This window comes from Podarcis vaucheri (assembly GCF_965113315.1).
Source record: "Podarcis vaucheri genome assembly, chromosome: 16".
Taxonomy (NCBI): domain Eukaryota; kingdom Metazoa; phylum Chordata; class Lepidosauria; order Squamata; family Lacertidae; genus Podarcis; species Podarcis vaucheri.
This window is the reverse complement of record NC_138754.1, coordinates 14,408,586-14,435,072: the sequence shown is the minus strand read 5'-3', so window position 1 is coordinate 14,435,072 and position 26,487 is coordinate 14,408,586. Positions and strand designations below refer to the sequence as shown.

The 26,487-nt window shown below is 49.5% G+C and overlaps 1 protein-coding gene and 1 long non-coding RNA gene across 5 annotated transcripts; one reads left to right on the top strand and one right to left on the bottom strand.

The window, feature by feature from the left end:
• Positions 1-422: 422 nt before the first annotated feature.
• Positions 423-25,505, bottom strand: SLC29A2 (solute carrier family 29 member 2). Of its 4 annotated transcripts, none has more exons than XM_082202791.1 (14): positions 23,059-23,844; positions 22,463-22,546; positions 18,814-18,919; positions 14,883-14,964; positions 13,859-14,046; positions 12,258-12,397; positions 10,631-10,765; positions 8,869-8,966; positions 8,020-8,104; positions 6,900-7,078; positions 6,676-6,781; positions 5,319-5,404; positions 2,654-2,853; positions 423-1,446 (listed from the first exon to the last, which is right to left on the bottom strand). In XM_082202791.1, the coding sequence occupies exons 3-14, from the start codon at positions 18,840-18,842 to the stop codon at positions 1,335-1,337; spliced, it is 1,440 nt and encodes a 479-aa protein (XP_082058917.1). In that variant the 5' UTR covers positions 18,843-18,919; positions 22,463-22,546; positions 23,059-23,844; the 3' UTR covers positions 423-1,334. The 4 variants fall into 4 exon arrangements, with proteins under 4 accessions (XP_082058917.1, XP_082058918.1, XP_082058919.1 ...); XM_082202792.1 differs by lacking the exon at positions 22,463-22,546 and adding an exon at positions 19,957-20,093; XM_082202793.1 differs by lacking the exons at positions 22,463-22,546; positions 23,059-23,844 and adding an exon at positions 25,390-25,505 and having other exon boundaries at positions 18,814-18,913.
• LOC309520887 lies at positions 16,159-21,158 on the top strand. The gene is made up of 2 exons (XR_014214463.1): positions 16,159-16,469; positions 20,588-21,158. It is a non-coding gene; the product is annotated as an uncharacterized lncRNA (long non-coding RNA).
• Positions 25,506-26,487: the final 982 nt, after the last annotated feature.

Genomic DNA, 26,487 nt, shown 5'->3' with positions numbered 1-26,487 from the left:
GGCTACATGTGATGGGACCATGAGCTGCTTGTGCGTAAAATCCAAGTCCCTCAGAGTTTGATCAAGCTTGCAAACCTCTGTCTGTAACGGAGCCCCTTAAACATGGCTCCGTCAGTCGCTAGCAGATTCCGACAGTGGTTGCTTTCGGAATCGCTTCCAACATAAAAGCTCCTTAACGGAAACATGTCTTCTGGACTCTCTACGTGACAGTTTCCGGCGAGGAGTGGGTGTCCCTACAGGAGGTCCTGAAACCTCCCCACTGTTTTCGCTGGAAGTGTCTCTGAGCCATTCCTCCTGCTCACTTTCCCTCAGCTCACCTCCTCTCCCCCTGCTGGTTCCCTCTTCAGCTGCTGAGTCTCTCCCAACCTGTGTGAGCCCTTCCACCTCCCTTCCTTCCGATGGCAGTTCCCTGACATTACACATGATATTATTTCTAACTACTCCTATGCCTCTTTTTGCAGAGCCTCCACCACCAGTCTTCCAGATGGTTTGGGCTACAGGAAGTGATGGTTGGGGCTGTTTGTCCCAAAACATATGGGGAACACCTGGTTGGGGAGGCTGGAGGATGGACCCCTCTGGAAAGCAGTATCTGACATCTCGTGGACCTCTTTATCGGACGAGAACAAGTTTTAGCAGACAAGTTTGAAGCAATGCAAGCTGAGAAAACCAAACCATAAACCGGCCAGTGGGTGGGTGTGGGGGAGAGCAGAGAGCTTGCCCTATATGGCTAATTTGAGATGGAAGCAACAAACCCAACTCTATTAACGGACTGGATACAGACTTCTCCCTTCCTTACCTACCGTCACCCTCTAGGAGGATGTTCCGTAGAGCAAACGTGTGTTATGCAACAATACTTCCTCAAGTTGAAAGCAAAGGGAGAGCAAGAGTACGTGTGAGGATATTGCAAAATCCCCCTTTGTTGTGCGTCCTCAGCCAGGCACAAGTGGGAGAGGCAGAGCGGCTCCTCCACCTCCAGGGGCGTACGAAGGGGGCTTGCAAATGGCCCCTCCGTACCTCAGCCTTCCCTTGGCTTGGTAAAAATCCAGGAATCTTTCAGAAAAGTCCAAGCGTCTTTAAAAAAAAATACATTCAGGCTCCTGGGGATTTAAAAAGGTAGCTGAGTGAACGTGAACTTCTGCATATACAGGAAAAAAACACCAAAAAGAGCAGTTGCCTTTGTTGGAAGATGGTGCCAGAAGCCCATTTTGCTACCCAGAAGGATATTAGCTGCTACACAGAGGGCACACCTGGGAGGGAGAGAAGGGCAACCAGCCGCTCCTCGAGTCTTCAAGGCCGATGCTTTGCTGTTGCCGAGGTCCAGCAAGTCCTGGACATCAGAGCAAGGCCTTGAGGATGAAGGACAGCCCAGCTCCACAAGAGAGACCCAACGCCAGGAAAAACGTCATGATGGCTCCCGCCAATTCGCTCTCATGTGGTTGCACCTGCCTGGGGGCGGAAACAGAGAAGAAGACACTTTATAATCTGGCAGAAAAGGCCAAGGGCGTAGCCAAGGGGTGCGGGGGGGGGGGTATTTGCTCCCCAAATCAAGTAAATAAATCAAAATAACTAACTGACCAACTGCATCTCAGATAACTTGGTTCTGTCCCCCTATAAAATAAATCCTGTCCCCCTATAACATAAATTCTGGCTACACCCGTGGGAAAGGCCCTTCCTCTTTGCCCAACCCAGAGAGGAAACCAGGGCTGGATTTATGCGCATGGAAGCTACAGTTTATGGGCTCCAATTATAAACGGCATTTAAATACAACTTTTTAAAAATCAATTTCAATTACTTTGTTCTCAAAGAAGATCACAAAAGTGTCTTAAGCTTTATGTCCTACACAGAACACTCACAGGGCATGTTGGGATGCTTCTGCTGTTCAGAGGGTGCCAAAATGTGTGGGTCACTGCTACATAGAATCATAGAGTTGGAACGGACCCCCGAGGGTCATCTAGTCCAACCCCTTGCACCCTGTATAAACTACATTTCCCAGGACTCATTGGCTATTAAAGTGGTATAAGAGAGTGCTTTAAGTGTGTGGTGTGGCCTAAGAGGAGCACAACAAAAATCAGAATAATTTGAGGGCCTGCTGTTCACACCTGGAATTCAGGGAGATGGCATTTTTACCCGTTTTTCGAGAATGGTGGTGGCTCAGGGAGCCTTGCATGAAGAAAGTCCCTGGTTCAACATCCCCGGCTTTGCCAGGTAGGGCTTGGCAAGACACCCCTTGCCTTAAACCCTGGAGAGCCACTGCTGGTTAGTGCAGACCAGGGGCTGCCAACAAGGTGCCAATGCCCCAGTGCAAAATAAATACAGTGGTACCTCGGGTTAAGAACTTAATTCGTTCCGGAGGTCTGTTCTTAACCTGAAACTGTTCTTAACCTGAAGCACCACTTTAGCTAATGGGGCCTCCTGCTGCTGCTGCACTGCTGGAGCGCTATTTCTGTTCTTATCCTGAAGCAAAGTTCTTAACCTGAGGTACTATTTCTGGGTTAGCAGAGTCTGTAACCTGAAGCGTCTGTAACCTGAAGCATCTGTAACCCGAGGTACCACTGTAAAGAGAACAAGTGATCCACTCTTGCAGACACCCCCCTGTTCATGATGCTGCTTCTGCATGTTTCAGGAGGGGCGACGTCGCTCAGAGCACACTCACTTTGGCGCCAGGCACATGGTGAGGGAGACGAAGTAGCCATTGGAGAGGGAGAAGACGACCATGAAGAGGACGAACCAGGCATCCTGGCGGAAGAGCATGGGCAGGTATTCCCGCTGGGGGACATTGCACAGAAGCAGGAGTGGGACGAGCAGCAGGCGGAGCCCCACCACCGCAGGGAGCAGGCGCAGGTGCTTCTCTGGCTGGGGAGAGCAAAAAGCAGCGTTCTCAGCTTCATTACCCTATTTCCTAATAAACGTCCAAAGGTCTCGTTTTATGACGTGATGGCTGTGGACCTCCATACTCACAAACCTACTAGAGTTTTCTTTCTTTCTTTTTATTTTTATTTATTCTATTTCATAATTCTTTCTGCATCGTTATTTTAACTTCATAAGAACGTCTTGATCTTTTTGGTTCCCAGTACGTTTCCGAGCACAATTCAAAGTGTTGGTGTTGACCTTTAAAGCCCTAAACGGCCTCGGCCCAGTATAGCTGAAGCAGCGTCTCCACCCCCATCGTTCAGCCCGGACGCTGAGGTCCAGCGCCAAGGGCCTTCTGGCGGTTCCCTCATTGCGAGAAGCAAAGCTACAGGGAACCAGGCAGAGGGCCTTCTCAGTAGTGGCGCCCACCCTGTGGAACGCCCTCCCATCAGATGTCAAAGAGATAAACAACTACCTGACATTCAGAAACATCTTAAGGCAGCCCTGCTCAGGGAAGTTTTTAATGTGTGGCATCTTAGTGTATTTTTGGTCTTTGTGGAAGCTGCCCAGAGTGGCTGGGGAAACCCAGCCAGATGGGCGGGGTACAAATAATAATTTTTATTTTTATTTTTATTATTGTTGTTGTTGTTGTTGTCAGAGCTGCCCTAGGTCCCAGCTCACAAAGGACCCACGCCACTTCGTTGTTATATACAAGAGTCTTTATTGAAGTTCAGTTTGTCTTTCACATCAGCAGCGTGCAGCTCTACGTCTGAAACTCTAGACCGCTGAAGCTCCGTCTGAGTCTCCTCCCCCCAGACACCAGTTTAAGACCCTAGCCTTGCTCCACCTCTTCCTCTGCTCTTTCCTCCTCTGGGTCCTCCTGTCAGCTGGGGTTTCGCCCTTCCTAGACTCTTCGGACGCTGAATCCCCAGAGTCTTCCCCCTGCCTCCGGCGGGCTTTAGGACCTGGTTCCCGATCCGGGCTTTCTGCTGTCCCGCGCGCCTGTACATTTGAACTTGGCGCGCACGCCCAGCCGGCAACCTTCCTCCTGACCGTTACACTGCTCCTGTCACTGCTTCCCCCACTCCCCAGTGGAGGTGTGGTCAGTCTTGACTCCTCTTCTCTCCCTGCTGGGGGAGATGCTGGCTCTGATACCTGGGACTCCTCCCCCCCACTACGCTCTGGTGGGGAAGCTGGCCCTGATCTCCAGCTGCTGCTTTGGGAGTCCCCGCTGGCCCCCCTTGCCCTGACCACCGGCGTCTCCTTCTGGGAATCTTCTGATTCGCTGGAGGAGCTCATGGAATCTCTCGGGTCACTGCTATACCTCCCTACGCTGCCCTCCGATTCTTCCCCTTCGCTCTCCATCTCCTCTCTCCCCTGTGCCTCTGTTCCTGAGGCCCTGACAATTATTATTATTATTATTATTATTATTATTATTATTATTATTATTATTATTATTAGATGTCTAAGTACTGTATTTTTCCGTGTACAGTCATACCTCATGTTACGTCTGCTTCATATTACGTTCTTTCAGGTTACGTCCTGTGGTGACCTGGAGGTACCGGAAAGGGTTACTTCCGGGTTTCACCGCTCGCGCATGCGCAGAAGTGCAAAATGACATCACGCGCATGTGCAGAAGCGGCAAATCGCAACCCACGCATGCAGAGATGTCTGCTGCAGGTTGCGCTCTTTTCATGTTGCGAACGGGCCTCCGGAACGGATCCCATTCTCAACCAGAGGTACCACTGTATAACGTGCCCCCGTGAATAAGACGCCCCCTATTTTGGGGGGCTCAAAATTAAGAAAATGCACTATGCACTATCCATGTATAAGACAACCCCTTATTTTAAACTTTAAAAAATTAGGAAAAAATATAGTCTTATACACGGCAAAATACGGTAAATAAAACCTGCCTGGCCTCAAAAAGAGTAGAAGATCTTAGGATTCAAGCATACTCCTATGTAATGAGCGAGGGCAGCATATTCCCTTCTGGGCAACCTTTTGAGGGCCACATGCCAGTCGCAGGCAGGGCCAAATGCAAAAGAGGGAGGAGCAACAAACATAATTTTTACCTTTGTACACTAGGCTAGTTTCTATGCATGCTCAACTCCATCCTCCACCCGGGCTAGGAAGAGTCATTGCAAGAGTTCAAGGATGCATCCTGTCGAAGCAAAAACCCTTGGGAGAGTCCCAAGGACCAGGCAGAAAAGAGACCTGGTGGGCCACATGTGGTCTCCACCTGCTATAACAATCTGCCAAGTGTGAGATAAGGCTTCCTCAGCTTAGTGGCCCAAGCCCACAAAAGCTTTCCTTGAAATCAAAGTCTTGTAGTTGCCACATGCCTTATCTGCTTTCATTATGGGAGGTTAACACTGCTGCCTCTCTGGAGTTCATCCAGAGGTAGTCATAATAGTCACCCTGATTTTGGACAGCGTGAAGCCAATCCCACTTCAGAAACCAACACTTACCCAGAGGAAATAGGAGGTAGCGCTGCGGCCCAGCCAGTCCATGACGTTGAACAGAAGAAAACAGCAGACAGGAGTGAAGAACTTCCCTAGGCATAAGAAAAAGGCAGAGAAATAGGAGGGAGATGAATGCAACACTAACCTGTAATTAGATTTGCTTTGAAAAATCTGGTTTTACTTACGTTTTATGTCTACTACTTTTAAAAAGTTTCGTTTAATTGGGATTTTCCTTACAAATGTTTTATACCGTTTCAGTAAACCGCTTAGAGGGGTTTTTGTCAATTAAGTGGTACGCAAATCTTCTTTAAATATAAATAAAACTGAAGTTCTCATATGCCGGGTGTGAACAAAGCCCAGGTGTCCTTGATTCTTCCCTCCACACTTGTCAGCCTCTCCTGCCACACCCCTTGAGAACCACTGGCCTAGCCCAATATTGTCTACTCTTGGCTGGCAGTGGCTCTCTGGGGACAGAGGCAGAGAAAATTCCGACACGATCCTTTTTTAACTAGAGATGTTGGAACCCTTTTGCAAGCAGAGTAAGTGCTTCATCCCTGAGCCTCAGCCATCTTTCTAGGATGGTAAGCAATTGCCTTAGTAGTAGTAGGAGGAAGAAGAAGAAGAAGAAGAAGAAGAAGAAGAAGAAGAAGAAGAAGAAGAAGAAGATATTTATTTATTATTTCTACCCTGCCCATCTGGCTGGAGCAACTCTGAGCAGCTTTCAAAAAAACCTTAAAAGCAGAATAAAACTTCAAACATTAAAAACTTCCCTAAACAGGGCTGCCTTCAGATGTCTTCTAAAAGTCGGATACAGTGGTACCTCAGGTTAAGTACTTAATTCGTTCCGGAGGTCTGTTCTTAACCTGAAACTGTTCTTAACCTGAAGCACCACTTTAGCTAACGGGGCCTCCTGCTGCCACCGCGCCGCTGAAGCACGATTTCTGTTCTCATCCTGAAGCAAAGATCTTAACCTGAAGCACTATTTCTGGGTTAGCAGAGTCTGTAACCTGAAGCCTATGTAACCTTAAGCGTATGTAACCCGAGGCACCACTGTAGTTGTTAGTTTCCTTGACATCTGATGGGCGGGCGTTCCACAGGGAAGGCGCCACTACCGAGAAGGCCGAGTCTTGCTGTCTGTTTTGCAAAGGCAGTATCTCTCTAGGGCCTCAGACAAGGGTCTCTCCAAGCCCTCCATGGCAGTGCTACTGGGGACTTCTGAGCCTGGGACCTTCTATATGCAAGGCAGCTCTACTGCTGAGCTGTGGGCCTTTCTGTGGGGCTCCAGCTCTCAACCGCCTCTAGCCAGCTGGGACCGGCCCTCCTCATCCTTCCACCCCCCCCATTGGATCCCCCCATTACTCACTCCAGGTTTCGTTCTCTGACGTGCTGGCCACACTGGCAGTGATGGCGGGAAACACAGACAGAGTGATGGAGAAGACCATGACGATGCAGAGGGCCATCTGCCAAATCTATAACCGGGAGGAAGAGGAAGAGAGAGCAATGTGAGCGAGTTATTCCATTCAGTTCCCCCACCCATCCTAGTCTTGACGTTTCCCGTTACTTCACCCCTCCGGCCACAGTCCCTACCTTCCTGAGCACACCTAGGACTGACGGTTTCGGCGGAGGCAGGCCTGCCCCATTGCTCCCATTCATAATCTCCAGGGGGCATTTTGAGTCTTCTTGCTCCAGGGCGATGGCAATCCCATTGCTCAAGCTCAGCGGCTCTCCTCCTTGGGTGGCACCCGGCACGGGGCCAAGGCCATCCTCTGGGGGGCGGGACGGAAAAGGAGCCAATCAGCACGCGGCAGAGTCAGGTGACCTACAGGCTCTAATCGCCTTCTACTCTGCCATACACACACACACACACACACAGAGAGAGTAGAACTCAGTTTTCGAGTGTCTCAGAAGCCTAACGATTTGGAACCCGAACACTGAAAACCCAGAAGTAATTGCTTCCATTTCCGAATAATAATTACAATATTATTACATTTTGGGGGCTTGTTTAGTATTGAGTGAGGGGTGTTTTTTTATGACTACATCAGGAATTCCGTTGTTGGGTTGCCATGTACCTTTAATGAATAATAGTAATAATAGTAATAATAATAATAATAATAATAATAATAATAATAATAATAATAATAATAATATCATTTGAGCTTTGAGGTTGTTTTTTTTAAAAAAAAACTTGCAATTTATTTATTTACTTCGTAACATTTATACACCGCTTGATTATTAAACAAATCAAAACAAAACCCTGAAAGCGGTTTACAAAATAGTTAAACTGTCTAGATGCCAGCCAGGTAGAGGGAGACTTAACTGTACACTTGGGGTGGCCAACGTGTAGCTCTCTAACCCAGGCTTCCTCAACCTCGGCTCTCCAGATGTTTTTGGCCTACAGCTCCGATGATCCCTGGCTAGAAGGACCAGTGGTCAGGGGTGATGCGAGTTGGAATCTCAAAACATCTGGAGGGCTGAGGTTGAGGAAGCCTGCTCTAGAGGTTACTGGACTACAGCTCCCATCATCCCTAATCCCTGGTCTTGCTGGCTGGGGCTGCCGGTAGTTGGGAGTCTAACAGCCTCTGGAGGGCCAAATGTTCCCCACCCTGCCCTACAAGCTCCATTATTAAATTTGTGAATTGGTTCCACAATTTGGGATGAACTCTCAAGGGGGGAGCCTGGCTGACCCCCTCCTTGGGAGGCTGCTTACCAGGGGAAAGAAGCCCTGCCTTGGTCTCCAACTCATAGCCCGGCTCTTCCTGGGCTCTCTTGTGCAGGTGGTGGCGAGCAAAATCCTGCAGAGAAAAAAGCGAGCCGTGGTTGCAAATGGCAGGGTGTTATCAGATTCCTCCATCGCCCCTTCCCTCACCTCTGCAAGGGAAGCTGATAAGGCTGAGAACACAATATGAGCCTCCTGGATCAGGCCAAAGGGGGACCCATCTAGTCTAGTATCCTGTCTTCTCAGTGGCCTCCCCATTTGTGATTCCCTGCACCTGGTATTCTGAGGCCTGCTATACTGCCTCCAACAAGGGGGGGGGGGCAGAATAAAGTTACAGCAAGTTCATAGACTTCACTTCCAGGCAACCCAGATTTGTTTGCATAAAGTTTGCAGGGAGGTTAGAGAATGCTGACAATTTATTTATTTCTAATTTGTGGGGGGGGGGGTAGACAGCATTGCAATGCAATGCAAAAAGAAGTAGTCAGATTTTTATGGGGGGGGTGAGTTTGTTGCACAGCAGTACCAAATTGACTTTAATAGTGCAACCTGAATTTGTCAGAATGTGTGAATGAATCCCGCTCGAAGATCACGTCAGTCTGTAAGCGCCCAGAAAGCAGTTTATCTGCTGTACAAAACAGGTGAAAATAAGGAGATGTGTACATGGTGCAGGGGGAGGGGGAAGAGATCATGATTGTCCACATCGCTTTAGCCTAGTTGGCTTTCTAAGTGGATTAGACCATGCCAGCGCTTACAAATCTCTTCCTCCCCTCCTCAAACCCAGTGGAAGAGCTCCTTCTTATTTTGCAAACCCAGGGTGTGGGAGAGAGGGCTTTGTCTCACCTTGTGGGGCAGCAAGATATAGCAGATGATCGAGATCAGGGTACCAACACAGGGGGTGACAAAATAGCTCAAAGCAGAGGTCTGAGCATCCACACCACCTGAAAAGCCAGAGAACGATGAGATGAGGATGGGCAGCCTATGGAGAGCACTTTCTGGGCTACCCTTCTGGCCAGGGCTTTGACACAGCCCGTGGGGGTGAGGAGTAAGTTGCTAGAACTTGCCTTGTATTCCTTCCCCACAACCCTGCTATGCATCTTGGCATAAATGCAAACAAACAAGCCCACAGTTAAACACTGTCTTATCACCTCTGAACCTCTACCAGTCACCAATCGAGCTTTTGTCATGTCACGGAACGCTCACAAATGTTTGGGGTGAAGATGTCTCAAGACAGAACGTGGAGAAGGGTGGGGGGCAGTTTTGGAAAGAGAAGTAATAACTCAGTATGCAGGAAGGAGGAATTCTCACATAGGAGGGGGTGAGGGACAGGAGAGGGGTTAGTAGGAAGGAGGAATTAAAGGCAGGAGTGCTGGGCAAGCTATGAGACTGAGCTGGGGAGTGGGTGGGTGGGTAAGGGGTGCCACAGCCACATCGCAGCAGAGTGCACAGAAAACCACAGAGCATTGCTGCGTTTCCCTCCCACGATGCAGGTTGTATTCAAAACACCAACGAATTATAACTTGGTGCACCTCAGAGGTCCTTTCTTCTTGTTCCTGGAAGAGGCAAAGGCCTGAATGAAGAAAGAGGTGGGGAAGAGAGATGAAGAAGTGAGAAGCCTACAGAGAAAGGGGCAGTTGGGGGCGGAGTGGGGACTTCACATTGGGCCTAAGGAATGCATGTGTGCTTTTGGAAGGAATGAACAGGCAAGTGGACTCAGAAGGGTTAGGCGTACTGAGGAGGAGAAGCATTTATGCCCCCTTAAGATCCTTGGAAGGTAAAAGGTGGGACATACAATGTAATAAATGATAAATAAAATATAAGTGGTATTTTGGAGGGCAACAAAGCAGCTCCGCCTCAGACCAACTGGGCGCTCCACATTAATAAGCCAAAGGCAGGCACTCTGAAGTTGCTGTTATTAAAATGCCTCTCCTGAAAGGGGGCCCACCACTTCCTGAGGCAGGTGGAGAGGTGGGGGTGCCCAGCTGTCAATCACCTGATGCCACAACGACATCAGGTGACCTGCTTTTGGTCCAGTGCAGCGTGTGACATTTTGAAGCGCCAACAAATCAGCTGATTATTGGGTTTCAAAGCACTGTCTGGGGCTCACTGCAAGCAGCAACGTCCAGCTGGTCATCAGGGCTTGCACAGAACTGAAGGAGCCATCAGAGTGTCTCATGCTGCTCTCTGAAAAGGGCCGATGGTCAGCTGAATGTTGACGCTTGCAAACACCCTGCAGGGCAATCTGAAGCCCTGGTGGTCAGCTGTAAACCTGACCCGTCCATGTCTTTACCTGCCCCACAGGTAGGGGCATATTAAGGCCCACAGACAGGCTGGACATTCCTCACCTATGTCTTAATGTTCAGCAGAAATCTGCTTCCCTGCGATTTCTACTGTTTGGTTCTAAACTGACCCTCTGGAGCAACGGAGAGCAGGTTGCCGCCATTTTCAACGTGACACCCCTTTCAGATATTTGAAGGTGGTTCTCCTTTCCCCCCCGGCCTCCTCGATCTTCTCTTCTCCGTGCAAACTGCCCCCCCTTCCCAGCACTTTCCCAGAGGACTTGCTCTCCAGACCACAGACTCCTTGTCCTCCTCACGATACTCACTGGCCATGGAGAGCAACATGGCGGTGGCTGCGAAGGTCCCAGCCATTCCTTGGCCGCTCAGGAAGAGAGTGCTGTAGCTTTGCGGGAAGGATCCCAGTTGCCCAAAGAGGCTGCCTTGCAAGACGGCACAGAAGGCTGGCGAGAGGAGAGGAGAGAAGGAAGGTGGACTTTTGGGGCGAGAATGTCAGCAGCCAACATGCTTAGTAGCATTTTACTTCCTTATAAGCTCACACACCCAGGATGGGGACTAAGACCATGGTTGGGGGCGGGCAACCTTCCCCTTTCCCCCAAGCACTAAGAACCACAATCCCTCAGGGGAGATCATTCCTCACAGCCAGAGGAAGTTGTGCAACTTCCTCCCTCCCTCCCTTGTCCAGCATCTTCAGGAGACAGTTTCTGACATAGGCCTTCGACACTGGCATTTTTAAATTGCTGTCACCTGTCCTAGGACTGTATGGTAAAGGGTGGGTGAACATCAGCAGCAGCAACAGCAACAACAACGGATACCTTTTCTTAGATTGCAGTCCTAGAATGACAGAGTTAGAAGGAGTCTTGTAGGCCATTTAGTCCAGGGGTGGAGAACCTTAGGTCTCGGGGGGAGGGGTTTCAAATGTGGCCCTCCAGGGCTCTCTATCTGGCCCTTGGAACTCTCCCCAAGCCACACCCCCTCACTGGCCCTGATTCACACCTCAAGTGTTTTTGCCTGGCCTTGATCTCTTGCTTGTCTGGATGGAGGATAAAGAGGAGCGTGTGTAGAAAACTAGCCTGGATAAAATTGAAGCTCCTTGGCTCTGTATAGGGTATACAGTATCTCCACCCTCATAATTCAGCCCAGACTGGGGTCCAGCTCCGAGGGCCTTCTGGCAGTTCCCTCACTGCAAAAAGTGAAGTTACAGGGAACCAGGCAGAGGGCCTTCTCGGTAGTGGCACCCTCACTGTGGAATGGCCTCCCATTAGGTGCCAGAGAGATAAACAATTATACGACATTCTGTAGACATCTGAAGGCAGCCCTGTATCGGGAAGCTTTTTAATGTCTGATGTTTCGTTGTGTTCTTTTATATTCTGTTAGAAGCCGCCCAGAGTGGCTGGGGCATCTCAGTCGGATGGGTGGAGTATAAGTAGGTAATAAATTATTGTTGTAATTATGATTATAAAACTGTTCTTACCATCCTAATCCTCAATCTGCCTTCCTGTAATTTAAGCACATCAGATCCAGTCTGAGCCAGCAAGTCTTTTCCCCTCTTCGGCATGACAGCCCTTTCCCTCAGCCTTTTAAAATTACATTGAAATTACACTTCTGCTTCACCTTTCATCCCAGAAATTCAGAGCCACAGATCCATGGTTCTCCTCACCCCTGTTTTACCCTCACAACAACCCTGTGAGGCTGTTCAGACCGAGAGACAGCAGCTGGCCAAAAGGTTTGGGGCCAAGCATGGATTTGAACCTGGGTCTCCCTGGCCCTAGACTGACTCTCTAGCCACTACACCAGACTGGCTCTCGGTCATCCTCTTCTCCAAACTCAAACCCTGGAGGTTACAGATCTGCCGCAGGGCTTGGGAGCAGACAGCAATGGCGTTATTGCTCTGAGAGGGACAGCCAGGCCCCAGCCAGGCCATGCAGAACTCACAGTTAATGAACCAGACGCTTGCCATGGTGATGGAGAAGAAACTCTGGGCCGGCATCTCCACCCTGACCAAGACGGCCGTCAGCACAAAGAGGAGCAGGATCCCGATCAGGCTGCTCAGGATTCGCACTTTGTCCGGAATGCTTTGCAGGGGTGGAAAGGAGAAAGAGGAAAGCTTAAAGGTTGCGCTGCCTAGATAGGAGACGGAGGGGGCTGAGCAGCTGGGAGATACCGGGAAGGAAGGGAACTGAACCCACGGCTTCAAATTAGATTCCAACTATACATCAGGAAGAATGTCCTGACTGTAAGAGCCGTTGGCAGTGGAACAGGCTGCCTCTGGAGGTTGTGGACTCTCCTTCTCTGGAGTTCTTTAAGCATAGGCTGGCCACCTGTCATGGATGCTTTAGCTGAGATTCCTGGACTAGAGGACCCTTGAGGTCCCTTCCAAGAATACAATTCTGGGATTCAACACTGATGCCGGGAATTGAACTGGGAACCTCCTGCAAGCAAAGCAGAGGCTCCACCATGGATCTATGACCCTTCGTCTCAGAAGGATTTAGGTTTCTGATCCACGTGGTCCTGAATAAAGGGCTGATTTAAGTAGGAAGCTCTTATATAGAGTCAGGCTGCTGGTCCTAGCTCAGTATTGTCTAAACAGACTGGCAATGGCTCTTCAGGGTTTCAGTGGAGGCAGCGGCGTAGCGTGGGTTGTCAGCACCCGGGGCAAGGCAAGTAATTTGTGCCCCCTAACTCGGGGCAAGGCAAGTAATTTGCGCCCCCTAACCCCTAACCTGCCGCCGCTGCCAGCTTCTTCTTGCTGCTGCCTGGTCTGGTCTGGCGTGGTTCTCTCCTGCGCTCAGCGCTGCGCTGGGCGGCCGCTGCACTGTCCCTCCCCCAGATAGTCCCTCGCTCTCTCTCCGCACCGCACGCCTGGCACCCTCCCCCTCCACAGTGGGCGGCGACCCGGCAGCTTGGATCGGATTCGCACAGCCAGCACTGCAGTGAGAGAGAAAGCGAGCCAGGTAGGGGCAGAGAGCTGCGAGTGCGCCCCCCCAGATGTTGCACCCGGTGCGGCCGGCCCCCCCCCTGCACCCCCCACGCTACGCCACTGAGTGGAGGACACTCCCAGCCCTACCTGGGGATGCTGGGCATTGAACCCAGAACCTGATGCATGCAAAGCAGATGTTCTACCAGTGAGCGGCGGCCCTCAAAACAAAGCAAGTTTCTGCTCTCTCTGCCTCACCTCTCCATATGTACTATGGAACCAACAGTGGTCCTACCTCTCAGGGCTGCTGCAAGCACAATCAAGGCTTTGTTGTGACTAACCCCTTATAGCACAGTTTACAGAGGACACTTTGGACACATAGGTGGGGGCGAAGTCCAACAGTGGAAGGGGGAAGCAGGCCTGTACATTTCGCCTCACGTCTCAGGTTCTACAGACACTTGCTTTTCCTTCTTTTAAATGAAAGCGGGGAATCTGGAGATTACGCTTCACCCACGCCCGGAAAGGGAACCTGGGAGAGTGTGGAGACAGAGGTGGGCAACAACCATCTTGGGCATGGGATCCGGGCCAAGATGGAGGAGCAGGAAGCAAGCTAGCTCACCATTGGTAGAGGAGGGAGTTGAGAAGGGTGAAGAGGAGCAGAGGCAGCTGGGAAAGAAGAGCCAGCCAGTTGCTGAAGTTAAAGTCATCACTGCAGTGGGATGAGGGTTCAAGTCCCAGGCCTGTCCAGTTCCCATCCTCCTCCTTGCCAGCTGAGCAGTTCCCCACAATGAGCCGAGACTGAAAATACTGAAAAGAAGGTTATACTCTGTTTGAACAGTGTCTCTGTGTTCAATTCCCTAGGAAGAGAGGGGCTGGGACTCAGACTTGCCCTACACCATGGTTATTTATTAGATATTTATATACCCCCTTTCATTGCAAGATCGCAGGGTGGTTCACAGGATAAAAATACAACACACATTGTTGGACCATTAAAGCTCTTCCCCTCTTAACCCACATGCGTGCAGGCTAATTGAGGCATGGTGCAAGGACACTTTGCACATGCTCCACTGCACCTTGCTCATCCCTGCCATGCTATGCAATCGATGGAAGTTCCAGGGCTGGCTATGGTGAGCTAAGCCCAAAACTCGACCCGTTTCCTCAAAGCACCAAACAACAGGAAGCCACACTGCCATCGCAAACCACCTCCATGACTGTGTGCCACTGGAACAATGGGGCTTCCATTTCCTCTCTTCCTCCTCCTCCTCCTCCTCCTGAGCACCCCAAAGATGGAACTGCAGGGTTGGATAGGCAAAGAGCAATCCATGTATTTGTGCAGGTGTTTTTTTTAACAAAGAATTTACGGACTGATGCCGGAAAGGGATGGAAGGGCCTTGCGAATGAACTCATCCGTGTGAAACGGAGACTATCCTTTCCGTTCCTGCTCCCAGGTTAAGTGGGATCCAGGGATCCCAGCCTAATTCATCCTGGGCAAACGGCCTTAGAGCGGAGCTGGATTCAGAGTTTCCTCTTATTTTGAAGAGAAAGAAATGCAAAGAAGTGAGTGTGCAACAAGGGCGATGATTCCTGGCGTGAGCTGCACGTGGGATGCCCAAAGAAGAAGGTGCCTAAAGCAAAGGACCCACCGGTATGGCCGTGATGAAGAAGTTCCAGGGCAGGAGAGTTCCCAGGCCAAGGAGGAAGAAGATGATCCCCACACAATGGAACCTGGGGGTTTGGAGAGGAGAAGCAGCCATTAAACAGATGCAGCTGTGAGCAAATCAGGACACTCATCCATCTAGCACAGTATTGCCTGCTCTGGCTGGCAGCGGCTCTCCAGTGTCTCAGCCAGCAAGGGGGTCTTCCCCCCTTCCCAACTACCTGTTGACCCTGATCCTTCCTAGATGAAGGTGCCCACGATTGCACAGCGAGCAGTCTTAACATTGAGCTACAGTCCTTCTGCTTAAAAAAAGAGTGATAAAGATTCTAGCCCTCAAGATTCTGAAAAATCAGGGCTAGATCAGGCTCAGTACTGCCTGCTCTGACCGGCAACAGCTCTCCATGGTCTCAGGCAGCCGCCACCTGTCTTTTGATCCCTTTTAACAGGAGATGCTGGGAATTGAATCTGAGACTTTCTGTAAGCAGAGCAAGCATTCTACATTCCCTCCCTCTCAAAAAGGAGTCAAAAACAATTCAGGCCAGGCAGGTGGGTCATAATTACCACAATCCAAGCCCACCGGTAACATCCTGCAATGCTTCCCCTCCACGAGAACACTGTGTAACTGTGGTCACAGTGCTCAGAGTAGGGCTGGGCGGCTGAGCCTAACCACCCTTTGAGTATCCTACAACGTCTCAAAGTGACACTAGGTGAGGGAGATCAGGGGAAGTCGAAAAGGTAGCTAGGACCTGCTTTTGGGGTTTCTAGAACAAGACAAGATCCAAAACACAGCTTTCCTTTGAAATCTGCAATCTTCCCAATTTTGCAGCGCAGTTCCCCAGCCATGTGTGCAGAAATGCGCATACAAATGTGCATTAAAGTGCATATCTAAATATAATGCCCAAATGCATTAGGTTAGGGGAAACGGCTTTGCAAAAATGTAGCTTGTTAGGCAAAACTGCCTACAGAAATACGCTCATGAATTTTCACGAGGGCTTCCCACCACCAACATGACGACTGAGGCGGAAATTTGGAGAGCTCAACTCCAGATTGGCAAAATGAGGAAAGGAAACTGACGGTTTCTCCCACCCCTGCCTCCCAAAATTTTGGACCACAACTCCCATCACTGGGGCTGACTGAAGCTGTAGTCCAAAGTGTCTTGAGCGCCCCAGGTTACCAAAGGCTGGATCTGAGAAAGAGAGCGACAGATTTAATCTAATAAGCCGAAGGCATGTCTACATGACAAGGCCTTGCCTGGTAGCGGTTTCCGCCCTCCTCCCCGCCAATCTATTTACCACCCCATCTTCTTATCCCTCCCCCACCAGGCACACAAACGGAGCACAGCGCCAAGAAGAAAGCGTTCCCACCCCTGTGCTCATTTCTGGACAGGAAAATCAGGTTTTGAGGAACCGATTCCTTTGTTTGCTGTTTTGTTTTGTTTTTTAAAAGAAGGGAAGCGGAAGATTTAAGTGGCCAGTGCACTTGTGGCAGCACCGGGGAGGGGAACAGGGTACCTAAAGGAAATCTGTGCACCTGCCCAGAAAACTGGAAACTCAACACTTCAAATCCTCATACCGTAAGTAACTCATGCAACTTGACTAATCCAGGTGTGAAACATTCCACTCCCTCCCCAAACACATACCTGAGTATGCAGAGAAGGAAACCCAAGAAGGCATACCTAGGCAGCTGCATTTTGTAACAGAAAACAACCGGGGAGGTGAGGCTTATACAACTGGTCCAATTTGGAGTTGACGAAAAAAATGTGTTGGGTGCAGAGCAGAAATAACAGGCTGCATACAACTAACTAACTCATAATGATTTTTATTATTAATATGCAGGGCCGGATTTAGGTTTGATGAGGCCCTAAGCTGCTGAAGGTAATGGGGCCCTTTATATGTCCAGCTGTCCTTTGTCAACAACAAATTGCCACCGTTTTTGTGTGTTGAATATATGCTATATGGTGATTTATAGGACCTACTAGGTATCTAAAGCCTAGCATAACATAATATGCTTTTTATCTTATATTTTGGAAATGTACACCGTGGGGTTTTTTTCCTTTAATTTTTTTCTGGGGCCCCCAAGAGAGTGGGACCCTAAGCTATAGCTTGTTTAGCTTATATGTAAATCTGGCACTGGTTGGAAGGATTGCCCAAGGGTCATCTAGTCCAACCCCCTACAATGAAGGAATCACTGCTAAAGAATTCCTGGCAGGTGGCCATCCAGCCTCTGCTTAAAAATCATCAATGAAGGAGAGGCCACCATCTTCCGCTGTCAAGCAGCTCTTACCCGCAGAAATTTCTTCCTAATGTTTAATTGGAATCTTCTTGCTTCTCATTTGAATCCTTTGGTTTGAGTTCTACCCTCCAGAGCAGCTCAAAGTAAGCTTGCTCTGTCTTCCATGTGGAAACATCCTCCATATATTTGAAGATGGTTATTGTATCAGCTCTCAGTCTCCTCTCCTCCAAGCTAAACCTACCTAACTCCCTCAACCGTTCCTAATTGAGGCTTGCAGATTTTCATTCCCTCACCCCTTTGGTCCCGCTCCACCCTTCCCCATCCATGCCACTGGGCAGATTCTGGTGGAATGCATCACGGATTCATTGTATTCGTCCAGGAGTGGGGGGGGTGGACCTGCAGCCCTCCAAATATCTCTGGGCTTTAAATCCCATCCTTCCTGACCGCTGGCCCATGCTGGCAGGTGCAATCAGTACTGAAAAGTGTCTCACTGCACCGGTACCATCATGAATGTGCAATAAAAGCAACATCTAGAGGGACCCTTGATTGAAATCAGTGGGCATGACTGACTTAGGTCCATTCATTTCAACGGCTATACTCTGAGTACTGTATAACGAAATTGTGTTTTTAATATTTTGTTGAGAGCCACCCAGAGTGGCTGGAGCAATCCGGTCAGATGGGTGGCATATGAACAGTTCCAGATTTACACACACACACACACACACACACACACACAGCAACAGTGTTTTGTGTTGTGTAGGCTCTGCTTCCAACTATGAGAGGAAGGGACTGACCCAGGGTAACCCAGTGAACTTTGTGGCCAAGTGGTTTCTCAGGTCCTAGTCAGACACTCAGGTGTGTTTTTTAACCACCTTTGTACCCTACAAATCCCCTAAGAAGCTCATGAGATCATCCCATTTTATCCTCCCTGTAAGCCATGATGAGGGACGCAGGTGGCGCTGTGGGTTAAACCACAGAGCCTAGGACTTGCCGATCAGAAGGTCAGCGGTTTGAATCCCCGTGACGGGGTGAGCTCCCGTTGCTCGGTCCCTGCTCCTGCCAACCTAGCAGTTCAAAAGCACCTCAAAGTGCAAGTAGATAAATAGGCACCACTCCAGCGGAAAGGTAAAAAGCGTTTCCGTGCACTGCTCTGGTTCACCAGAAGCGGCTTAGCCATGCTGGCCACATGACCCAGAAGCTGTATGCCGGCTCCCTTGGCCAGTAAAGCAAGATGAGCGCCGCAACCCCAGAGTCGGCCACGACTGGACCTAATGGTCAGAGGTCCCTTTACTTTTAAGCCATGATGGGCCAAAGAAAAGCTTCATGGATTTGGAACCCAGAGCTCTCCCCACTCTGGCCCACCACACTCGACTACACCCCACAGGCCCATGAGCAACCTCTGCTTGAGAAGGGATTCTGTTTAACTCAACAACAAATAAATAAACCACCCTCTAACATGAAAAACAGTAACTCATCTATGAAGGGGTGTCACGTTCGGGACTCTTGTGTATGTTACAAAATCCCTACCCAAAAGGCTCAGGAAGCAATATGCTCAAAGGCATCCCAGGTATTATTCTCATGTTTCAGTCTCTGCAAGTGGTTCTGAGGGTTAAGATGCTTATTATCCCGGCTCTTTTCAAAGTATATTCTCCCCAAGTCAGATCTCACGGGGCTTTGATACTTACGAGTCCTTGGGGGTCACCTGAGAAGCCATCGGGAACCAGTCACACCCCCTAAGCGGGAGGCAGGAACAGTGACAGGCGTCTGGCCCCTGTCAAAGCACAGCTGCACCTGAAAGGGAATTGAAAAAAGTAGTAACAGAAGGGAAAACTCTGCCTCCATCCACGAAGGGCGAAAAAGCTAATAAACTTGGATTATGCCCATCTCAAGTGTTCGGGAGGTTCTGAGAACTCCAGCTTTATTTGAAAAAGCAATGCAAGGCAGGAGGAACTGCACACTCCAGATCTGTGCAAAAAAAGCACAATAAAGCACCCCAAGGGTTGACAGGTCCCTGCCTCACCCTGTAAGAGAAAGACCCCCAGACCAGTGGTCCCAAGGAACGGCTGAGATGCCCGCTTCCCTGCTCTTGTGACATGTGTGGATCAGATGCAACCGCTCACTGCTGCAGAGGTAGGGAGTCTTTTCCAGCCCAATGGTGACATGCCAACAGTTGGCAGGGCCAGAGGCAAAAGCGTGCAAAGCAACAAATGCGAATTTTACCCTTCCACGCACACCCCTCTCTGTCCTCCATCCAGGCACAGGAGAGGCATTCTCAGAGTTCAAGGACATTTTGAAGACAAGCAAACACAGTCGAGGCCAGTGAGGGGCATGAGTTTGAAAGACCCAATAGGGAAGGCTGCAGGGTCACATTTGGCCCTTGGGCCTGAGATTCCCCACTAATGAGAGAAATGCACTCTGCATGCCCCCAGAGGCACTCTTTTTCTGTTACTACTTCCTATATTCTGCCTTGATCATATAACTGTCGAGATGAAAGGTGTCCTAGACCAGCCCCCTGAGATGCAGGAATACGCAGCTGTCCCACATTAAGGATCGAACCTGCAACCTTAGCCTTATCAGCACTACTCTCTAACCCACTGAGCTATGGCTCTAAGGCTGAGTCAGATGAAGCCCTACAACCGTTATCCTGCCCACACCTTCAACAACTCAAATGGAGGCCAAGAGTGTCCTCAAGTCACAAAACAGAAGGGAGAGGAAGGGTCTTACTCTTGCACATGCTCAGAGACACTCTCCTCTTTGTTACTGCTTCACACTCTACAGGGATGGACACAAACCATTCAAAGATCGACAAAGGAGGAAAGACAACTGACCCACAGCACTGAATCGGTCCTAGTTCAAGCCCAAACAGGCATCCTGGAAAACTGCATAGGCCTTTGGCCCGACCCAACTTCAGGGCTCGTCTTAATGTTCCAAGGCCTCAGGTCTGTTCTGAATACCAGGATAAGCCCTGAAAAATGTGTAGCAATGACAAAGGCGAGAGTGTCTCTGAGAATGTGCAGAGGTAGACCCTGCCCCTCCTCAGTGCCTGGGCTTCCAGGGCAAAGAATTTAAGCACTAGTGTGGAAGTGAGTAAAATAGAAGGGAATTTGCCATTATAGCATTTGCCAAGGTGGTGTTTTCCAGACCTAATGGATTACAACACCCATCAGACCCAGCCAGCAAAAGTGTGAGCGCTGGGGCTGATGGGAGCTGTAGTCCAAAACATCTGGAAGGCACCCAGGTTAGGGAAAGCTGGGTTATTATTATATCTAATGCCGGACACTTGTGATTGTAATTTAATAAATAATAATAATTGTCATTTGCATGCTAGTTTTACCTGGTTTTCTCCTGATTTTAAAACAACTTAAATAGATACATTGTAGACATATTTCTACAGTACTCGTGGGGTCATTTTGGCCAAAAACCTATGTATACATTTTAACTTGCTTTTTTTAAAAAAAGCAACAACAAGCAATCCAGTACGAAACAGAATAATCTGGTTCTTCCTTCCAAATCTTCAAGCCCCAAATAGGCGTCAAAGAGTTAATGTAAATTCCTGGTTATTTTGCAACAAGAAAAATAAGGAAGTAAACAGAATAAGCATAATCTCTTAAATCCAGAAGCACAGACTGGAATTCACCCTGGGAAAAGGTATCAAGGGAATTGTTGTTTTTACACACAGACACACACAGAGCCTACTCACATTGCTATCAGCACCTCCAAAAACTTTAGCCGACTGCTCAGGTAAGGTCTGTTAGTCACCACATTATACACTTCGAACAACATTTGGGATTGCCCAATCAGGAATTTGCAAAGGTCTGGTCAAAGGCCATGGGAGGTTTACACCCTTGCAAATGCTTCTGTTGACAATGGCCTCTGGTTACCCTCCTCCTCTCAAATTCCGCCCCCTCTGCAGGTTTTTTTTTTTTTAAATTAAGTGTTCGTTTATCTTTCACAGGTAATACAAGGCAAGGAACAAAGGAAACAAATAATATTTCCCCCTCCCCCTGGAACAGTTTCAGAAATATGTCCAGCAAGAAAGTAACGAAATAATTCCACCACATATCAAGCACCAAATAAATGTCTCTGTCAATAATTGTCCAAAGGTCACAGGAGGTCTAAATTTGTGCTTTTTTGTTATAGCATATGAAATAAAATCAAGCCATTTTTTGGGTCTGCCTTTTTGCCTTTGTTTTCTACAAGTTATTCTCCTGTTCTGGTTTAGCATCTGTCGGCATTGGGCAGTTAAAGCACTAGGAAGTCGAACAGAATACAGGAGCCCAGCTGAGGCATCACTCTTTACCTTGCACGTAATCCCACCAGGACTCTGAATTTGGGGCAATAAGAAAGCTACGTTTATTGCAGGAAGTCGGTTCTTGAAAGGAAAGATCCTAGTTCTGTCTAACCAAGGGGGAGATGCTAAGAGTCAGCCAGGCTTGATCTAGGTCAGGAGTCTCCCTGTAGTTTTCAGCTGAGATGATAGAATCATAGAATCATAGAATCATAGAATCATAGAATCATAGAGTTGGAAGAGACCACAAGGGCCATTGAGTCCAAACACCAAGCAGGAAACACCATCAGAGCACTCCTGACATATGGTTGTCATGCCTCTGCTTAAAGACCTCCAAAGTAGGAGACTCCACCACACTCCTTGGCAGCAAATTCCACTGTCGAACAGCTCTTACTGTCAGGAAGTTCTTCCTAATGTTTAGGTGGAATCTTCTTTCTTGTAGTTTGGACCCATTGCTCCATGTCCGCTTCCCTGGAGCAGCAGAAAACAACCTTTCTCCCTCCTCTATGTGACATCCTTTTATATATTTGAACATGGCTATCATATCACCCCTTAACCTCCTCTTCTCCAGGCTAAACATGCCCAGCTCCCTTAGCCGTTCCTCATAAGGCATCGTTTCCAGGCCTTTGACCATTTTGGTTGCCCTCCTCTGGACACGTTCCAGTTTGTCAGTGTCCTTCTTGAACTGTGGTGCCCAGAACTGGACACAGTACTCCAGGTGAGGTCTGACCAGAGCAGATGAGATGAGATGGTTGCTTAGATGAGAATGCTGCCCTCCTACATCTTGGGTAGCTTTAAGAGTATTCCCCAAATTCTTGGGGGACAGAGCTATCAATGGGCATGATCCACAATGACTATGTTCTACCAACACTGTGCAGTGTCCCTCTGAATGTCCATTGTTGGAGGTGTGGACTAATGCAGCAGCCAGGCTCTTCTTATGAACCGGCTCACAGTTCAGGGGTCAAAAGACCATAATAACACGAGAAGAGCCCCCTGGCCCGTCTAGTCCAGCATCCTGTTGTCACAGGGTTCAGCCAGGTACTTACGGGAAACCTGCAAGCAGGATTTGAACACAAGAGCACTCTCCCCTCCTGTGGTTTCCAGTGCCTGGGAGGATTCCACCAAATAACCTCTGGTGGCCCAGAGAGAAAGTTTGGAAGGGTCAGTTTTGAAAAACAGGTTCAACGCCTGGCAATCTTCCCCCTCCCGTCCTAGGCGTAGGAAAGATACAGGCTGCGCTAGGGAAGACGCTCTGCACAAGTTCAGGGGCACAGCTGCTCCTTGCTAGTCACTCAGTGGTAGAGCATCTGCCTTGCAAGCAGATTGCCCCCCGCCCCCCCAGGTCCGTCCAATCCCCAGCATCTCCAGGCTGGGCTAGGAATGTCCCCCCACCTGAAACCTTGGACAGCTGCTGCCAGTCAGTGTAAACAGTACAGAGCTACACGGACCACGATAAAGTCCTGTGCTCTAAAACTGCACCCTGATGTTGAAAATATCTCCATCACCCTGTTTCTGACTGATCTCTAGAAAAGGCATTTTTAAAAAAATAAGCTAGGCTTGAGCCCCTGCACCTGTTTTCGTCTCCCCCACCCCCAGGCCCTGGAAATCCTCTTCTTAAGCAATCCTCTTCCAGAGGCCCTACCTTGAGTTCGGAAGGGTCATATTCCTATGCAATCCAGAGTCACTTCGCTTCGGATCATGGGAGCATGCTCGGTCATCCTTCCTCCCGTTCCTGCACCCCCGGACCTCTTCGCGGCGCTCGGGGCCGCTGCGGGCTGGGCGCTCCAAGGGGCGCCGAGGCTCACCTGCCTCTGCGGAGCTCCAGCCCCCGAGGGCGGCGCTGCTTGCTGCCGCTGCCGGTGCTGCCCGGCCTCGCCTCCATGAGGCTGGAGATGCCGGCGAGACAGGAGAGCCTTTCTGCCGCCGTCGCCCTTGGAGGGTCAGGGAGGAGCCGGCCTCGGAGTCTGCGTACAGGAGCGCGCCTGGGAAAGAGGCCGCCTCTCCCCACCCCTCTCTCGGTCTGCCTGTCCGCCGGCACCCTGGGAATGGCCAGCGGAGCCAACCGGCAGGGAGAGACCAGGGGGGGAAATGGGGGGATGAGGCGGCCGACGGAGCAAAGGGGATCTCTGGGGGAAATGGGCCTTTCCAGTTGTCACCAGCAGGGCCGGCGCTAGCATTAGGCCAACCCGGCAGCTGCCTATCTAGGTCGCAGCGCTGAATTTTGAGGGGCGCAGTTTTTACACAGATTCGCTTTTGTTGCATCTTATCTGTTCCAGGCAATATTTTACCTTTATTACAGATCTTCAATGCCGTTTCTCAAAGCTCAGAGAATCAGCACTTTACCTGACGGAATGGGTGGCAAACTGTAAAAAAAGAAGACTATGAATCGAAAATGGAGATGCCATATGTCCTTTTCCTTGTTTATTTGGTTGTTTTGCAACACGAGAAAAGCTTTAATAAAAGTTAATTTAAAAATGGCAAAGGAAAATCTGGATGGGCCCGAAATTGAAACTTTTAAGAAACATAAATGTTGACATCGCAATTCACAAGTTGAATCAGAATGATTTGCGTGCCAAACCGTGGTCCTTTGTCGTTGAGAATTGGTGTCATACAAGTCCACGCAAATGTCAGCACTCTGGTGGCTGTGTTCCAAAATAACTGGAGGTTCTGGGGAGCCCTCAAGGGCAGCCCTCCGTGGAGTGCATTACAGCAATCTAAGCCCAATGTTACTAGAGCATGGTAGCAAATCTAAATGGAACTTCCCTGTCCAGCCGCACTCTTCCCTTAAAGGCTTGTGGAGACAGATGATGGACAGAGCACTGTTGCCTTCACACCCTGTTTCTGGGCTTTTCAGTGGCATCCAAGGGAAACTGGATGTGGGAGCTTTGTGGGCTTTTAGAGCTGATCCTACCAGGGCCAGCTCAATACATTTTGGCACCTGAGGCGGAGCCCAAAATGGCACACGCACCCTCCCTGCCGTGGAAGAAGGGGTGGAGGAAGTTCTACACCAGGAACAAAGGGGTGGGGGAGAGAAAGAGCTACATCAGGATCTGCTGCCCTTCTGAATCCTGCCTCCTGAGGCAATCACCTCACCTTGCCTCATGGGTGGGCCGGCCCTGAATACTGCAAGCCTACTTTTTTATGGAGAACAGGCTGGAACTCGCCATCCTTCCCCACTCCTCACCCCTTAGCGAGTCTTTTACACCACAATGTAATATTAATATGTTCATAGGAGTCTTTGCATCTGAGCCCCTCATTGCACTGACCCCTGCCCTGGCCTTTCCGCTGCTGAGCTCTTGGGTGCTACTTACCATTTCCACAGTTCCGGGGGGGGGCACTCTATGACTGTGAACACACTATGCATTTAAACCTACCTTGCTCCAAGAATCCTGGGAACCATAGTTTGCTAAAGGTGCTGGAAAGTGAGGGGTGCACTACAGTTCCCAGGATTCTTTGAGGAAATGCCACTTGCTGGGACTCACAGAGGCGGAGAATTGCTGTTGTGCTGCTGAGGTCCTCCTTTCAGGTTTCCCCACTAAGATGTCTGGTTGGCCACCCTGAGAACAGGATACTGGACTAGATCCAGCCGTCAGAGGCAATAACCTCTTCTGGGGTTATTCACTTATTCTCCCTCAGGCTAAACATGCCCTGCTCTTTTAACCAATCCTTATAGGACTTGGTTCCCAGAACCACTCACGCCATCCTGGTCCCCTCTGGGCATGCCATCAGTGCAGCCAGTGCAGAGTACAAGGAGGCAGGTGGCCTCTGCCCTGAGGATCTTACAATCAGAAGTCTGGCGCGGAGGAAGGAACAGAGGAAGGAGCAGGGTTAAGCATGGAAAGAGTCTGCGGTTGTTTCAGTTTCAGGTAGCCAGGCTTAGCTCCAGATTTCGCTACTGCAGGAGAACAGAACTATGCAATTATGAAACAAGTTGCACAATTTAAAACAAGCTGAAATGAGGTTGTTTACACACTTACTTTTCAGTCACCTCTGGAAGGCAGAGCTAAACAAAGCAATGTATCTCACCGTTCGCCATGATTCCTTGGTAATGGTGCTCTGCATGCCACAGCCACAGCTGCTGTGAGTGAGAAAGGGAAGTTCTTCTGTTCTTCTCGAGGTTTCCGTCTAAGTTCCCGCCAAGAGGCGATGACTGGGAGGCTGTGACTCCTTGCAAAGTCCTTCTCTAACCCAGCAGAGGGCACTAAGAGGCCTTATTATGCAAAGGAGGAGGGCAGGAGCAGAAGAAGGGGGGTGGGACAGCTTTCAGCTCAGGTTGTTCTTTTTATTTTAAATTTGTTATTGATTTATCATAAACACTTGTACAAGATAAGACGTAACCACCATACATGGAGCATCTCCAGTATAAAAAAGAAATTACATAGCTGCAGTTACGTATAGCCAAGTTTTTAAGATGCCCAAGCATAACGAGGAGTGAGTCGTAGGAGGAGCACTTATACGACTCTCCCTATTTATGTAATAAGAAATGGAGATCGGTTTGCATCAAAACTGTATCACTGGGCTTGACCCCAGACTGCAGGCATTCAGCTAAAGGCGTGTTCCACACACTGGTAAACCATTCCTCCTGCAGAGGAACTGTAGGTGATTTCCAGCATGTTTCTCAAGAACGTACTGGACTTTACGTCCTGAGGATACAAGAGGGGCCCTGCTCAATTAGATGCGTGGTCCGCCTAGTCCAGCATTCTGCTTCAATGCAGCAGCTAGCTAAATGCCCATGGAGGTCCACAGGCACGGCGTGAGAGCAGCAGCATTAGCTACTTGCTGATGATGCACAGTAACTGCCTCTGATCCTGAGTACAGCTTGCAGCCATCGTGACCGGTAGCCGCCGATAGCCCGTGTCTCCATGCATTTACTTAAAACCTTTTATAAGCCGTCTTCAGCTAAAGGCCCATCTTGTGGCAGTGAGTTCCATCAGCAAACTGTGTGGTGTGAAGAAAGACTTCCTTTTCTCTGCCCTGAACTTTCTGCCATTCATTTTCACAAGGTGCCCCCCCCCAGTTCTGGAATTATGGGAAAGGGAGAAAAACTTCCCCCCACCCGGCGCATATAATT